The sequence below is a fragment of the Dendrobium catenatum genome, unplaced genomic scaffold (assembly GCF_001605985.2).
Source record: "Dendrobium catenatum unplaced genomic scaffold, ASM160598v2 fragScaff_scaffold_621, whole genome shotgun sequence".
Lineage (NCBI taxonomy): Eukaryota > Viridiplantae > Streptophyta > Magnoliopsida > Asparagales > Orchidaceae > Dendrobium > Dendrobium catenatum.
The window spans coordinates 28,812,879-28,829,086 of record NW_021319083.1 but is presented as its reverse complement, the minus strand read 5'-3'; the positions used below and the strand labels follow the sequence as shown (position 1 = coordinate 28,829,086).

General features: G+C 35.7%; 1 protein-coding gene across 1 annotated transcript; it reads left to right on the top strand.

Moving 5' to 3' along the window:
• The first annotated feature begins 6,000 nt into the window (after positions 1-6,000).
• LOC110104992 (glycerophosphodiester phosphodiesterase GDPD6) lies at positions 6,001-12,308 on the top strand. The gene is made up of 8 exons (XM_020834327.2): positions 6,001-6,105; positions 7,325-7,503; positions 7,716-7,899; positions 8,023-8,097; positions 8,983-9,092; positions 9,409-9,627; positions 10,655-10,810; positions 11,871-12,308. Exons 1-8 carry the CDS (start codon positions 6,069-6,071, stop codon positions 12,105-12,107), a joined length of 1,197 nt encoding a protein of 398 aa, XP_020689986.1. The 5' UTR covers positions 6,001-6,068; the 3' UTR covers positions 12,108-12,308.
• The last annotated feature ends 3,900 nt before the right edge of the window (positions 12,309-16,208 follow it).

The following is a 16,208-nucleotide window of genomic DNA, read 5'->3' as shown; positions in this document are numbered from 1 at the left end:
TACGTTCTTGGAAATTGAGAACATCTATATCGTGAAGAAGCAGTTGGTTGATAGAGCCTTTTTGCAACAATAATTGCCTCTCTTTAGTCTTTTCATATGTATAAACTCATTATTTAAGAATTTTGAATACATGTAACCGCTTTTTGATTAATATACGGGCTTAGTCCAAATTTTTCAAAAAAAAAAAGTAATTTTTTTTGTTTTTCCTTCAGTTGTATTAGTTTGTATTTCTTTTAGTTATTAATAAAAGGGTTGAACCCAAAATTCCCCCCCCCCCCCCCAAAAAAAAAAACCCTAAATATTGAAATTTTCTCTCTTTTAAAAAAATATTATTTTGAAAAAAAAAAGGGCCTGGATAACTAAGTAATAACAGTTCCCTTGGTCGTGTCTCATACTCCACATCATATATAATTCAATAAGAAAATTTGTGGAAAATCAGGTTTGAATTTTCTTATGAATTTTATATGGGAAATTTAAACTTAATGATGAAAATAAAAAATAAGAAATACGAAATATTTTATTATGAAATGGCTATTTTTATACTATGACTTTCGAGCTCATTTCTTCACCCCAAAATAAAATGGCATATCATCTTTTTGATATTTATATTAAACCCCTCTATCAAACAAGCTACTTTGGGTGGATCTAATGAGCAAGTGGGGGCACTTTCCTCCTCTGCCTCCACTTTGAATCCACAAATGTTCGTTTAGGATCTAATTTCTATTATAACAATTTTAAAATAAAAATGCTTAAGGATTTAAATAATAAATAAAAAATATCGGTTGACTCAGGAAAATAAAATAAGCAGTCAACGACTGGGTTTAATTTCATAGCTAATTATGGAGCCCATTTCCGGTGGTATGCAGTCAAGGAGCAGGTGACATCTTCTAATTTATCGCAGTGAGCAGTTTAAAATTTTTATCTAACCTGATTAGTAAAATTTGAAAAAAATGAGATGTTAAATTTTATCTCTCTAATGCCGCAAATGTTCCAATTCACAACAATTCTTAGCTTCTTTTTTAAAATCTATTAATTATGATTAATCATTGATTTATGTTGTAATTAAGTAAATGAAATATAAAAAGGGGATTTAAATGCTTTTTTATTTAATTATTTAAATATTAAAAATTATCACAAATCTAATTGATCTTTTCGAATTGTAAAGCAATTTCATTTTGATGATTTGGAGTTCTACGAAATGCCTCCTGTTGCGTCCTGGAATATTCGCGGCGGTAAAGAAATATATGGTTTAACGTCTTAGCATTGTACGAAGATCCAGCACACAAGCAGATAAGTGAGAGGGTGAAACATTCATAAGAGACACCAGAGTTTTTACGTGGAAAACCCTTGAAAAGGGAGAAAAACCACTGGGCCTGGCCCAGTTTGAATGAATCCACTAGTATTTGTAGTCGATTACAAATGAGGCCCTTCCTTCGGAGAAGGCCTTGGATTGATGTAGCAAATGTACATCATATAGATTGCATTACATGGTAGGAGTTACATATACATGTTTGTTTGGTCGGAAGGACTGTAGTCGGCAGGAGACCGGGGTCAGAAAGACCGTTGTCTATTAATGGAGGTCGGAAGGACCATAGTAGGCGACGGAGGTCGGGAAGACCGTAGTCGGCAGGAGACTGGGGTCTGAAAGACCGTTGTCTGGTGATGGAGGTCGGAGTGACCATAGTAGGCGACGGAGGTCGGGAAGACCGTAGTCGGCATAAGACCGGGGTCAAAAAGAGGCGGTGGTGGTCCGGCGAGGCTCCGGCGGTTGTCCGGCGAGGCTCCTGCGGTGGTCCGGTGAGGTTCCGGCGGTGGTCGAGGAGGAGCTTCTTCCTCCTCTTCTCCTCTTCTCTTCTTGCTTGAGTCCCCCTCTCATGAGAAATGAGGGCTCTATTTATAGATTTTCTGGAGTGGCATGACCCGTAAATAGGCGTGAGATCAGGGGCGAATAGGGAGTGGTCAAATGGACGGCCGATATTGAATTCTACGATTATGCACCGTTTGTTGGACATTTGAAGGCCTTAGTGATGTCTGAATTCTGTGATCTTGGGCTCGTTGGACTCGTCTCGTCGAGCCGTTCGATTCGAGTATAAGCTCGTTAAAATCGGAGACCGTTTGGTAACTCAAATTGCGGTTTGAACCTTCCAACAGCGCTTCGGGTCCATGATTCGGACCCATTTGGGCTCGGATTGGGTCAAATTTGGTGTCGTTGGATTCGTATTTCCGAGACGCTCAGTTTGACTGTAAGCTCGCTGAAATCGGAGCTCATACGTTCTTGAATTTAATTTTTGAAGTTTCCAAACTCATTTTGCCTCGAGATTCGAGCCCGATCAAGATAATTTTTGCATGCCGTATCACCTCCCAAACTTAAAAAATCTATTATATTATAGCTGCATATTCTCCAATTGTGAAGAATGATAAATAAAATGGTAATTCTCATTATTACATTTTAAACCATCATTGTTGACCAACTTTACATTTTTTTTTTCTTGGAAAAATAACTTTACATTTAGGACCACGAACGACTAACACTTGAGGACTTTGGGGATCAACGTATGGTTGGAAGTGAATTAAAGACTTGCTGTTCTTTCAAATGCAGCTGCCTAGCTTCTTGGAAGTCGGCCTTTCACAACTCTCTCTCTCTCTCTCTCTAGAGAGAGAGAATTCATGTACTGTTAAGTACTGGTATTGATCAGTAAAAGAATCTCTGGTTCGAATCCATTAGCAAGTTGTGAAAGTCTTAAGTGTTAGCCCATGTAAAATTGGTGTGGGTTGCATGTTAGGTCAACCGGGATTTACACTGGCCTAAGGACAAAGTTTCCTCGTAAAAAAAAAAAAAAAAGAAAGTTTATAATTCTATTTTCTTAAAAAAATAATAATAATGCTATTTTCTTTAATTGAAGCTAGCAGGTAAAGCAAACTGATACTGCCATAGGATTTCAAGGAAGCTCAATATATTCATTTTTTCTTTTTTATGGTGCGCTGAAATCTCTTTGGAAGCGAAAGTGATAAGACTAACTATAATGTAATAAAAATGAGCCTAATTATTATTTATAATCTAAGTTAAAATAATTACAATTGAATTAAATTAATTATTATATTTCTTTTTTTTTTTTCATTCAAGGATTGTAGAATTGACAAAAATAAATTTGATTGATGTACATTATTAAGAGGATTGTAATATTTGATTCAAGTTTTTATTTATTTATTTATTTTTGGATTAGATGAAATTAAATAGTTTACTATTAAATTTGTTAATTTTTTATTTTTATTATACATGGAGAGAGATTTAAATGAAAAAAATGAAGAATATGTACATTAAAGTAAATTGTGCTCTCACAAGAAAAAAATATTGGCTCCGTCGCTGGTTAGAAATATGACCACTTTTAATACAATAACATCAACTCATTTATCAACTAGCTTTCATTCTTTGGAGTTAAGCAAACATGGTCTCTTGTAATGTGCTCTTTCCCCCAAGTTGGGAGGTATCCCTCGTCAAAGACTCAACTTCTTTGCATTTCTTCTAAAAACTTTTGATTTTACATATCTTTCATAATCGTTGTAACACTATCTCAATTGATGTTCATTTGATGATATTCAATGTAGTGTACCAATGCATATTTTTTATCTATTCATTTTTATTTTAAGTTTGTTCTTCAACATTATTCTATATCACAATTAATATGATCAGCTTGATTTATGAGTTTTTTCAACATAGTTCTCTTTTGGGATCTAAAACTCACTTTAAGAGCAAATATTTATTTCTTCAATTATATGTATATGAATATTAAAACATGAAATATGCCACTCAACATGACATGTTGAACTAAGCTTCATTTTAAACCTTGGGAAGTGATGTAAAGTTATTCATGATCATCTTTTGAATGATTTGAACTCAATGGGACCTATGGTTGACCAAGCTTGACCCTTAAACCCATTAAAATCCTTAAATTGAAAATCTATGTATGAAAATTGATCCAAACATAGTTCAAAACCCTAGGATTAATCCCTAGAACTTCTACATTCATCATTGTTCATGCCTAAACCAATTTAAAGTCATAATTGACCATATTTGATCATGATTGGTCAAATTGACCATTTGAACATCTTTTAACCTAAACTACCAAGCATTTTGGTATTTTAAGCCTTATGAAACAGTTCTAACTAATTTAAACTTGATTCAAACCAAAGTTCAAATATGAATTCAAAACTCATTCGAACTAAGATTTGAAGTGGTGCAAACAAGTGAACGCATCCATCGTTTGGTTCGAAGAATCGACACTATGCCAGCTCCACCATAACGAAATTCGATATTGAGATTCTCATTTCTTTTACTTTCACATGTTTTTAAGGATATTTTTATTTAAAGAGCATTTTAATTAGCATGTTTGCTCAAACAAAAATATTAAAAAAGATTTATTTAGAGAGACAAATTATTGGTTGATACATTCCCAAAAAAATTACTTTGATATATTCCCTTATAATTTTAACATCTTGATGAGATCGACCAATCTCTATAATTAACGCATACATAATTGAATAGGATCTATCTAGTTCCTAGGATTTAAAAAAAATGCATATATAATTGAATCAGTCCCAACTCGACAAAATCCCATGATTTTCTTTTTTTTTTTTGGACTTTTCGAAGTAAAAAATATCTAACGCCTCCAAATCTCTTTTGCTTTTTTATTTATGTGCTAGATCTTGATACATATTTTTTTCACTCTACATTTATAAATTTTTTGGCCCAGAAAGCAGATAAAAAAGTGCCCGTGATTTACTAATAATTTTGTATCCCCACGCAATCGGAAAGGAAAGCAAGGAGTAAGGCGTCGAGAAGCAGTCACCATCATCTTCATTTCATTCTGAAAGGAAGATACCAACATATTCCCTTCTCTTATTGATTTACATTTTAAATTGGTCTTACAATGAATGAACCAATTAAGAGTTCTCCTACTATTAACATCCTATTGGTTCAATTAATGCCTTCTTCTCTTTTTAAATAGCCGCTTACCACCACAATCATCCTTAAAATTCTATTTAAAATTATTTTTTTACATAATCAAAGAACTTAATAATAATAATAATAATAATAATCCGACATATTTGACCGTATAATAAATAAAAAATAACAATATATAGAACATTTCAATGCTTTAAAGGCTTTATTTTCTGCCACTCTAAAAAAATTGAAAAAATAGGGAATCTATACATAAAATCGAGTTGAAAACTTTAGAAATTAAATCGGAGACCATCTGAACTCCGATTTCAGCAAACTTATAGTCGAACTGAACGTCTCAAAAATACAAACCCAACGGCATCAAATTCGACTCAATCCAAACCCAAATGACTCTAAATCAAAGACCTGAAGCATATTTGGAAGGTTTAAACCATAATTTGGATTATCAAATGGGTTCCAAACATAACCTGCTTATAATTGAATTGAGCGGCTAGACGATGCGAATCCAACGAGCCATTTAATTTCCTATTCATTTACATTTTTTTTTCTTAGTGATATTAGCTTAATCTTGTATTGATTAGATCTTAAAGAGATTTAATGATTTTTTTTTGTGTAATGAGATTTTTAATATCACATATTTAGTTAATATATTGAACCTGTTCTAGCAGAAATCAAGTGATTTGATGATTGAAAGTCATTTTGAGAAGGAAAAAAAAACTAATTCACTATCAAAGTTTGATCATTTTTAAAGCTTATTATATCGGTCCCAAGTCCGTATGTAAAAAGTTAAAGAAAATTTAAAAAAATTTAATTTAGGCCCCTCCTAAAAACAATTTCTGTCTCGGTCACTGTTTTCTGCTAAAATAATTACAAAAATTATGTTAGCGGCTTCTGAATTAATTACGATGATTCAACGATATTTCATATAAATATTATAAAAAAAATTCCCTGTTTCTTCTTAAAAATTATTATAACCTAAAAATAAAGGAATCAATCAATAATATACGTTTAATAATTAATAATTACATTTTTAATTTCCTTTTATTTATTTGTTTTTTCCACGATATAAATAAGGGATAGAGGTTTAGTAACGGCATCAGATTCGTTAATGAGGAGCTCGGGGGATAAGAAAATGATTTCACTCTGTAAGCTATCGCTAATTTCTTGCTTTCTTCGGCAACTTTCCTTTTTCATTTTTTAAAAGGGTAACTTTGCATCCAAGATTCAATCTTTTTTGTCGCTTCCATTTCATTCCATATGGATTTTCAGTTGGTAAGCTTTCTTGTTCGATTATCTAAAAGTTTAGCTATTGGTTTTATCGTTCATCTGTGGCGCTTGGTCGGAATTTTTGTGCTCGGGTGTTTTTCTCCCTGCTTCTAAGCCAATAGCCTCTACTCATTCTCGCCTATTGTTTGATTATTTGGGCGTTTCTTGAATGGATCAAGATCTCTTCTACATATTCAAGATCACAGTATTAATTTTCATCTTCAACATTAAAGTTGCTAATGTCGCTCCCCATCCCCCGGGCATGGAAGGAAATCACGGAAACATATGAAAAAGAGTGCGAGCTAAACATCAAGAAATAATTCCAAAGAGTCAAAATATATGATTTCAATAATTTTTTTTTTTTTCAAATGAGATCATCAGAGCATCCAAATTAAATATCGAAATTTAAACACAAACATTCTACACATGTTTTTTAATTGTTTAGTAGGCAAAATTGCTGATTGCCTCTATATTTCTCAGGGTTTATTGGCTGAATGTTATTTTTATCTAATTAATTTGCTGGTATCTACTGAAAAAAAACTGCATGTTTGGATGGATCTGCTTAGCCCATAATAAGAGACAAAAACATAAGGAAAAAAGTAAAGCAAAGATCTTTTTGAGCTCCTCGGTTTCATTCTACTGTTAAGCTGTGATGTTTGGCTTCACCTGACATTTCTCTCAAGTATTATACCCTTTTGTGACATGCTGGTGTTGAAGCGGTTAATTTTAAGTATATTTTTGGTAATATATGCAAAAATAAGTGCAAAAAAGTGAGGATTCCATACATTTGAATGATAATCAAAGTTATATCACTCTTGTTAACATTTGTATCCCCATTCCCCACTGGTGGTGGCAATACTGGAATGAGGCTCCCTCCATTGTATTATAGTTATGTAACTGTATAATCCAATGGGGCATTATGTGTTATAGCGTAATGGTCCCCTTTGCAATTACGGGCTTCTGCATCCTACCAAATTCTTGCTTCTTGTCTTTCTTTGACGAATTGGGATTCGTTTGTGGCTGCTCTTCCATAGTCTTGCGATTTTACATTGCAAATTCAGCAACAAGAATGCTGATGCCTTGACTTCTTTGTGACAGGGTTTATTCCATTTCTTCTTCTCTCGTTATTTGATCAGGCAATTGGGAGACCATTCTATGAACTTCCAAGTAAATTACAGAACAAGCATAAAGAACCCCTGCAGTCATTTCGTCCATACAATATTGCTCATCGAGGATCAAATGGTGAAATTCCTGAAGAAACAGTGGATGCTTATATGGTAAACAACCAGTGGCATTAACCTATTGTTCCTGCGCACAATTTTTAATTCAACTATAAGATTTTTATATGGATGTGTCTTACCAAGGATATGTAGTATGATGTTAGAAATTTATATATTATTTCCTAATTATATGAGAATTCCTTTATTTGTATTTTATATATATTTCTTTTTAAAGCATCTAGTGTAAGCATCTTACTTGTTTCATACAGAGAGCTATTGAAGAAGGTGCTGACTTTATAGAAACTGATATCCTTGCTACTAAGGATGGTGCACTGATTTGTTTTCATGATGTAAATCTTGATGATATCACTGATATTGCTGATCATAAGGAGTTTGCCAGTCGCAAAACTACATATGAGGTTCAAGGTGAAAATATGACTGGTTGGTTCGTAGGTATGTTTTGCCCACACCACATTATAGTTTCTTATCACATGAACTTCAACATTTCTTTTTCTTTTAATCAACAATACATAAAAAAATGGGCTTGATTCAGCCTTATTTTTGTTGTTGTTGCAGTGGACTTCATACTTGATGAACTTAAATCATTGAGGCTGAAACAGCGTTTTCCATTTCGAGATCAACAATACAATGGTTAGTTTCAATCTTAACCTGATTGTGCTTTGCATGTTGCGGTTGTAAACTTGCAATATACTTAACTAACACCATGTACAATTGACATGGCCACGACCATTAGCTTCAATTTTGACGAAGCAGTAATTCTGTATATGCCTTTGAACTCATATTTCACTTGTGCAAAGGAGAAGAGTTGTGAAATTAGTTTGCATCCGGTTTTTAAGATAATTAAGTTTTATCTGAGCAATGGCAATCCCATTGATGGGCGGAATTCTTACGAATGGTAGCATCACTGCGTGGAATTTACCTTATCTTGTGTGCATCTCACTCTTCATGAGATGGAAAGCTACCTTCAAGTAGAAAAAGTGTACAGCTTACATTTGACGAGGTCAACATGGCAATAGTTCAATTCAATTTAGAGCTGACAATTGAGAGTAGAAGTTCGTCTGAGTACAACTTTTTAGATTTAGTTGTAAACTAGGAAGCAAGCTTCATATTATTCAGGGACTAAGGTCTATTCTAGCTCAAATTTTACCGATGCTGCTGTGCAAGGACTTCTTTTCTTCAGAAGTGATCATTCACCGAATGATTAATGCTTTATTTTCCCTTTTCTTACGCCATCTTGCTGCTCAATCTGAACCGGAAGTCAGTGCAATGTTTCGCTTAAGTTTCAACTAAACATGTAAGCTTTTCAGCTAACAACGGAGTATTAGATAATAATTCTGAGGGATTATGATTGATTTTATAATTATAAGCAGTTGTTGAAGAGTTGCTCTTTGTTTTGAACTAATTTGCTATTGTTTTCAAAGTGGTTATTTTTGGTACTTCGAGGAAATTGTTTTCTTGTGAACCGTTGCTCTCTTGTGACGACTAATATATACAATGTTATTAATTTTAATGCAGGGAAATTTTCAATTATCACATTTGAGGAGTTTATTGCAATTGCTCTAGATGCAAACAGGATTGTGGGTATATATCCAGAAATCAAGAATCCTGTTTTAATCAACCAGCACGTGAGTGTTACTGTCTTTAGAAAGATTTTGATAAAATAGGCATCATAAAATCATTTATTTGTGGCTTCAGAAAATAATGCTCCCTTGTTCTGTACTATATCTATATATATAGTTTTGTTTTCTTAAATGATTTTACTACTTCCACAATTGGCTTCGCTATTAAACTGATGCCCATTTGGAGAAAACGAAACTCCAATACTCATGACATAATTAAATCCATTATTTCGATAATCTAACCCAAACAGCTTGTAGCGTTTTGCTCCTTTCTAATTTATTTTCATACTGCTTGTAATTGCTTGGTTTCAACTTTTGCCAGGTCAAATGGGCGGATGGAAAGAGGTTTGAAGATAAATTTGTGGAGACTCTTCTTAAGTATGGTTATAAAGGTTCCTACAAATCAAAGGAGTGGCAAGAACAACCCGTGTTCATACAGTCATTTGCCCCGGCTTCCCTTATTTATATTTCAAATATGACAGATTCTCCCAAAATATTGTTGATTGATGATGTCAACATTCCAACTCAGGACACTAACCAGGTTAGCTTTATGTCTTTACTAGAGTTAAAAAGCACTTATGGAAGTAAACACCCTTCTTGTTGTATTTTTGAAGTAATCATAACTATTGGATTTTAAATCTCATTTGAACTTTATCTGGCTAGTAAGAACTCACATAATATGATCTTGCTCTCTTATGTTTGTCTTCTGATGACCGTTGCTCTCAAATTGGTTCTTCTAGAATTAAAATTTCAAAATGTTCAGTGCATACACACTTGTATATATGTAAGAAGAAGGAGGCTTATCAATCCATATAAAGAGAGACATCAGATGCCCACACACTCATAAACTTAAAAATCTTATCTTTTAGAACTAGGTTAGAATTTTATTTCAAAATTAGGGCATGCTAGAACTTTAAAATTTCTATTGCTTAATAAGAGTGAAAATTCCGTTAGAGGCAGCAAAACGGCTTTGAATCCAGTTGCAATTATTACAAATACTTGATTGCTACGAAGAAATCATATGAATATAAGATGGATGTGGAATCCATGTAGATATATGGATATGTTCATATGCACAAGCATGCATTTTTTGGCTCCAAAGAAGTGATTATCTAAAATTCACTTAATTTGTAAAAAATTATACTTTACCAATAATCTGATTGATTCCAAATAAAAAAAAAATCAAGTAATGAAGTTGGTTGGAAGAAAATGTTTCTCATATTTGCCATATTTGGAAATACACAAGTGAATAACATAAAAATAAGTTACCGTAGTAAGAACATGTTATAATTAGAAAGAATGCTTCATGTGGAGATTCAATTTTTTTGCCAGCATAGGAACTATCAGCTTGACTCTGTAAACAATCATTGAGACAAGCCGTTTCAGTGTTTGCAGCCACAAAATTTGATACCTTCTCTCTCTCTCTCTCTCTCTCTCCCCCTCTCTCTCTTTATTATTTTGCTTTTAATTGATTGATCTCAAGGTTGAGAACCATATATCCTAACTCTTATCTGGTGTCCTTACAATAGTTCCTGAAAGCCTTGTTAATGATTTGTTTCTTGCTACAGACATATGCACAGATAACTTCAGATAGTTACTTTGCCTATATAAAGGACTATGTTGTTGGGATCGGACCATGGAAAGATACCATAGTTCCTCCAAAAGATAATCATTTGTCTACTGCCACTGATCTTGTTGCAAGAGCACATGCTCATAATATCCAGGTAACACTTGTACAACTCAGGCAATATTGTCTAATTATTTATTATTTTTTTCAGAGATACTCGACGCTTATTACTTTATATATCCAAAGCAACTTAAAATAAAGAGGGATTTATATAAATAGCACTAAAAATATTGATATTTATATATTTCATACATAAGCTTTACTATTTACATCCATATCATCCAAAACATCCAAATAGAATAACAAATAACACACCCACCCTCCAAAAATGCAACTCCATCCCACCACTCATCGGACACGCCGATGCCTTCGCCTATGAGCTCGATGCATCTACACCCATCGATGCTTTTGCTGACAATATCTTGTTTGTGGCGGCAGTGCTCCCAACCAAAATTCTTAAAGCCCTCTGCAACAAAAAAGCTAAAAAAAATTACATAGGTGCAGGCATCGACGGCAGTTCAAGGCAGTGGCGAGCTTAGTGATGGTTGCAACGGACCCAATCAATCCAGGTGGAGGCGAAGAAGGGCCCAGTGATGTGCTGTGCGAGATCCGACAAGATTCACTAACTCTATTAAGGGAGTGCTAGATGGTGAAAATAGTGAAATTTAGGTGTTAAATATTTAAATTTTAATGTTTTAAATATTATGTATGTAGATCCCCCTAAAATAAAAGCTTTCTATTTACAATAAGTCTATTTATTCAAAAATTTAGTGATCGCCACTGAAGGTACTCTCCGGTTCCATTTTAATTGTTATTAATCAATATTATTGTAAAGAGATTCACAAAATGTTCTACATATCCTTGTTATAATATAAAAGATGTCTTATGTAAACATAAGGTGTTTTATTCAGACATAAAACCTTTGATTTAGATACAAGTGTTTAACTGATGTAAGACATTTTAATGAGAAAATAACATTTTAGAAGATATAAAGTTTCTTACTCAAATACAACGCTTTTGTTTTAGCAAAATATAAGGCCTTTTAACTGATGTGACCATATTTTAACCGCGCATTTATTTAAGGAACTTAGTATCATCCTATGTTGAAAGATCTTTGATTGATGTTAGTCTTTAATGTAACCCATCGTTTGCTACAGGTTCACCCATACACGTTCAGGAATGAGAACCAATATCTGCATTTTAACTTCCATCAGGACCCTTATGATGAATATGATTATTGGATAAATGTTATCGGCGTGGACGGGTTGTTTACAGATTTCACAGGGAGTCTTCATCATTATCAGGAATGGACAGCCATTTCCAAGCCGAAGGAAACTGAATCAGACATATTGAAGAGGGTTGCCTCTATCATCTCTTCCTATAGACATGATTAATTATTCTATCTATGGCCTTTTTGCAAAGTTCAAATGAAAGTACATGCATCAACAAACTGCAATCAAAATATTTGTTCTTTTAAATTCATGTAAAAGATCCCTATGGGTAGCGTGTGAAGGAATTGACATGAAATTTGAATCAATTTGTGATTTGGTAATGAATATATAGTAATTGATTAAGTGTTTACAGCCTTGTCTTCATTTTTGTCCTGAAATTATTATATTTCTATTATGAAGGTATTTATAAGGTTGACTTTTATCCAAAAGTCATATTCTATTTAGATAAATAAATCGATTAGAGTTCTTTATATCTATTTGGATATCTCATAAATTGATCAAATACAACAATAACAACCTTTATCCTATTATATGGGGTTGGCTATATGAATTTTTTTTCTCCATAATGTTTTGTTAAGAGTCAAATTATCATCAAATATATGAATTGATCAAATAAGCTAAAAAAAAATGTAACTAATCATCATTCAAGGGAAGACTATCATTCAAATCTATGACTAATAATGTATAGATATACTTTTGTAATAAGCCCTAATTATTTGATATTTTTATCTATAAAAATTCAATGTATTCTTCTTTAAGTAATAAAATTAATTTATGCGACCCATTAATTTTTTTATTTTTATTTTTATGGCTTCTCCATTGTGCCTCCTTTAATGGTATTATGTGCGGAAGCCAGATGCAGCTCTGCGTCCGGAGGTGAATTAGGTGCAGCCATGTCAGCGGTACCGAGTTATACCGAGTCGCGGTATCAAGCAGTACTGAGCCGTCGTACAAAGCAAGGGTGACGTTGCATATTCTAGTTGATTTCCAGACTGCATTCGGCTTCCGCATAGAATATTTTTTCCCTTTGATGAGCTTACGCTCTGATATTTTTAAGTGGTGCTCAATAAAAAATTATATAAATCACCATGTCTGACTTATTAGGCTTGATACGTCACCAAAAATTGTCTTGATTGGACATGAATCTTGAGATATATCAAAGTTGTAAGCTTACAAAATTAAATTTGGGACCATCTATACTTTGATTTCAGCAAACTTATAGTCAAATTGAATGTTTCGAAGAGATGAATCCAACGACGCAAAAATTGGTCCAATCTGAAACCGAATGGGTCTGAATTAAGTTTTTGAAGCATATTCGAAAAGTTTAAAGCATTAATAGGATGACAAAATGATATCCAAATATGATATGCTTATAATCGAATCGAGTAACTTTGCAAGACGAATCCAACTAGCCCAAGATCACTGAATTCAGGCATCACTAAGACACTTAAACATTTCAAAAACACTCTATGATATGGGGAATCAATACGGGTCATTTGATGGAGCACTCCAAACCTGCACTGGATCTTCTCTATATTCACGGGGTGTGCCACTAATAAAAATCTATAAATTGACCCCCACTCTCTACATGAGGGTGGGCATTTGGCTAGAGATTGAAAAGAATTGTGAAGCTTCAAGAGCTCCAGCACCACCGCTAGTGAACCTCTGCACAACTTTCACTTGGCCGCTAACCGCCGCCGGACTTCTACCAAGCCGTCGACTGCCACCGAACTTTTGCTCGACCATCGTCGAACCACCGTCCGACTGTCAAACGCCGCTAGACTTTCACCTGGCCACCGACCTCAACTGGACCTCCTCCCGCGGCCAACCAGTGTCGTTGGTTCGTTGGGATGCCATCAACACACCATTCCGACCACCGACGCCTGCCAACTTGGTCTCTCCAACTTTCATCGCCCACTGACTATAGTCCCTCTGACCACTTTCACCCACCGAACTAAAATTCGTTTGACCTTTGTTACCCGCCGAATAGATCCCCGCGATTCGGTTGCCCGTCGATTACGGTCCCTCCAACCATAGTCGCTCATCGACTACAGTCCCTTTGACCTCTACCACCTACAGATTATGGCCCCTCCAACTTTCATCGGTCGCCGATTATTGTTCATCTGATCATCGTTGCCTGCCGACTACTATCCCTTCGACCTCCGTCGCTTGTTGACTACGGTCCCTCACACCTCGGTCATCCGTCGACTATAATCGGTCCCTCTGACCACCGTCACCTTCCGACTGTGGTCCCTCGGACCTTCGTCGTTCGTTGACTATGATCTCTTAGACCTTCGTCGCTCGCCTACTATGACCCTTCGACCTCTATAACCCACCGACTATGATCCCTCAAACCTCCGTCGTTTGCTAACTACGGTCACTCTCTCATACCACGTCACCCTATGACTACAGTCCTCCGAGCATCATCACTCAAGGACTACGATCCCTCTGATTTCCTTCTCCCATCACTACAGTCCCTCTAACCTCCATCGCTAGCCAACTAAGTTCCCTCTGGCCTCTGTCACACCTCCCCACTCAATCTTTACGACCTCGATTGCTTGCCAACTACGATCCCTCTAACCTCCGTTTCTCGTAGACTACAGTTCCTCTAACCTCTATAGCCCGCTGATTACAGTCCCTCATACATCTATCGCCCGTTGACCTCCGTCGCCCACCAACTACTATCTCTCTGACCTCCATCGCTTGCGGACTACAGTCCATCTGATTACCATCTCCCGTCGACTATGTTTCCTCCGACCTCCGTCGCCTACCGGCTAAGGTTCCTCCAACCACCATCGCCCGCCGACTACGATGCCTCAAACCACCGTCACCCGCTGACTATGTTCCCTTCGACCTCTGTCACCCATCGACTATGGTTCCTCCGACCACTGTCTCAAGCTGACTACAGTCCCTCCGACTTTTGTCTCCCACCTACTATGGTCCCTCAGACTTTCATTGCCCGCCAACTATGGTTCCTCTGATCATCATTGCCCGCCGACTACGGTCCCTCCGACCTCTGTCGCTCGCCAACTACAGTCTCTCAGACCTGCGTCGCCTGCCAACTACGGTCAGCCCCTCCGACCACCAATGCCAGCCGACTATGATCCTTCGACCTCTGTCGCTTGGAGACTATAATTCCTCATACCACTGTTGCCCGCCAACTATCGTTCTGTTTGATCATTGTATCACTCTGATCTTCGTCACCCGCCAACTATAGTTCCTACCACCATCATTGCTTGTGAAGTACGGTTGCTCCAACCACTGTCACCTGCCGACTACGATTCCTCTAACCTCCGACACCCGCCGACTATAATCCCTTTGATCTTCATTGCCCAAACACAACATTGCCAACCAAATAAGCAGACCAACGTTCTCTTGAGAATGACTTCCTTATCATTGGATTCTTACAACCTCAACGATGTAATGTACTCTATATGATACATTGAGCCAATATTTCCCCCCAAGCATTTGTAATCAACTACAAATATTGAATCAAGTTTTGTGATTTTCCCCATTTTCAGGATTTTTTTTTATGTAAAAATATTGGTGTCTCTTATGCTCTCACACCCCTCTCTCTTTACCTATATGTGTGATTGAATATTTGTTCAAAGTTAAGACATTAAACTCTTTATCTCTCTATCGTTGTGAATGTTCCAGTTTGCAATAGGGCTAAAATAAACATTCTTCTGGGCTGAATGAAGGACAAATCAAACCAACTTGTTGCATAAGGCATCAAAGTATAATAGAGAAGAAATTATTTTTTCCTCACATCGTGGAAGCTTTACATCATTATTATTTGTTCCTACAAAATGAATAAGCCACCAAATCCTATCATCCTTTTTTTGGCAGAGGATTCCTAACTCCTAACTTTATTAATTAATTATGTTATTTGATGGATTTGTTTTCTTGTAAGAATTGGTTTACATACTCTTAATGTCAATTTGATTGATGAATTCTGTGCTCTTCAGCCTCCTTTCGCTTGAATGCTTATTCATTCGGTGCCGATTGGGATGAAGAGCTCATAGGATTGGAGATGCTTTTGCAATATCCAGAACTTTTATTCTTAAATCGGTGAACTTCCGTTCGTTCTCATATGGGAAGATGAAGAAGCGTCCAATCTCGCTCAGTGTCGATGGAGACAAAGGGGTCCCTTTGTTTCCGTCTCTTGGAGCGCGAGGAGGCGAAGGGATTGTTTGCTAGAAGTTTCATCTCTTTATAATCGAGAGAGGGAGACGGGAGAAAACGAGAGAGAGAGAGAGAGAG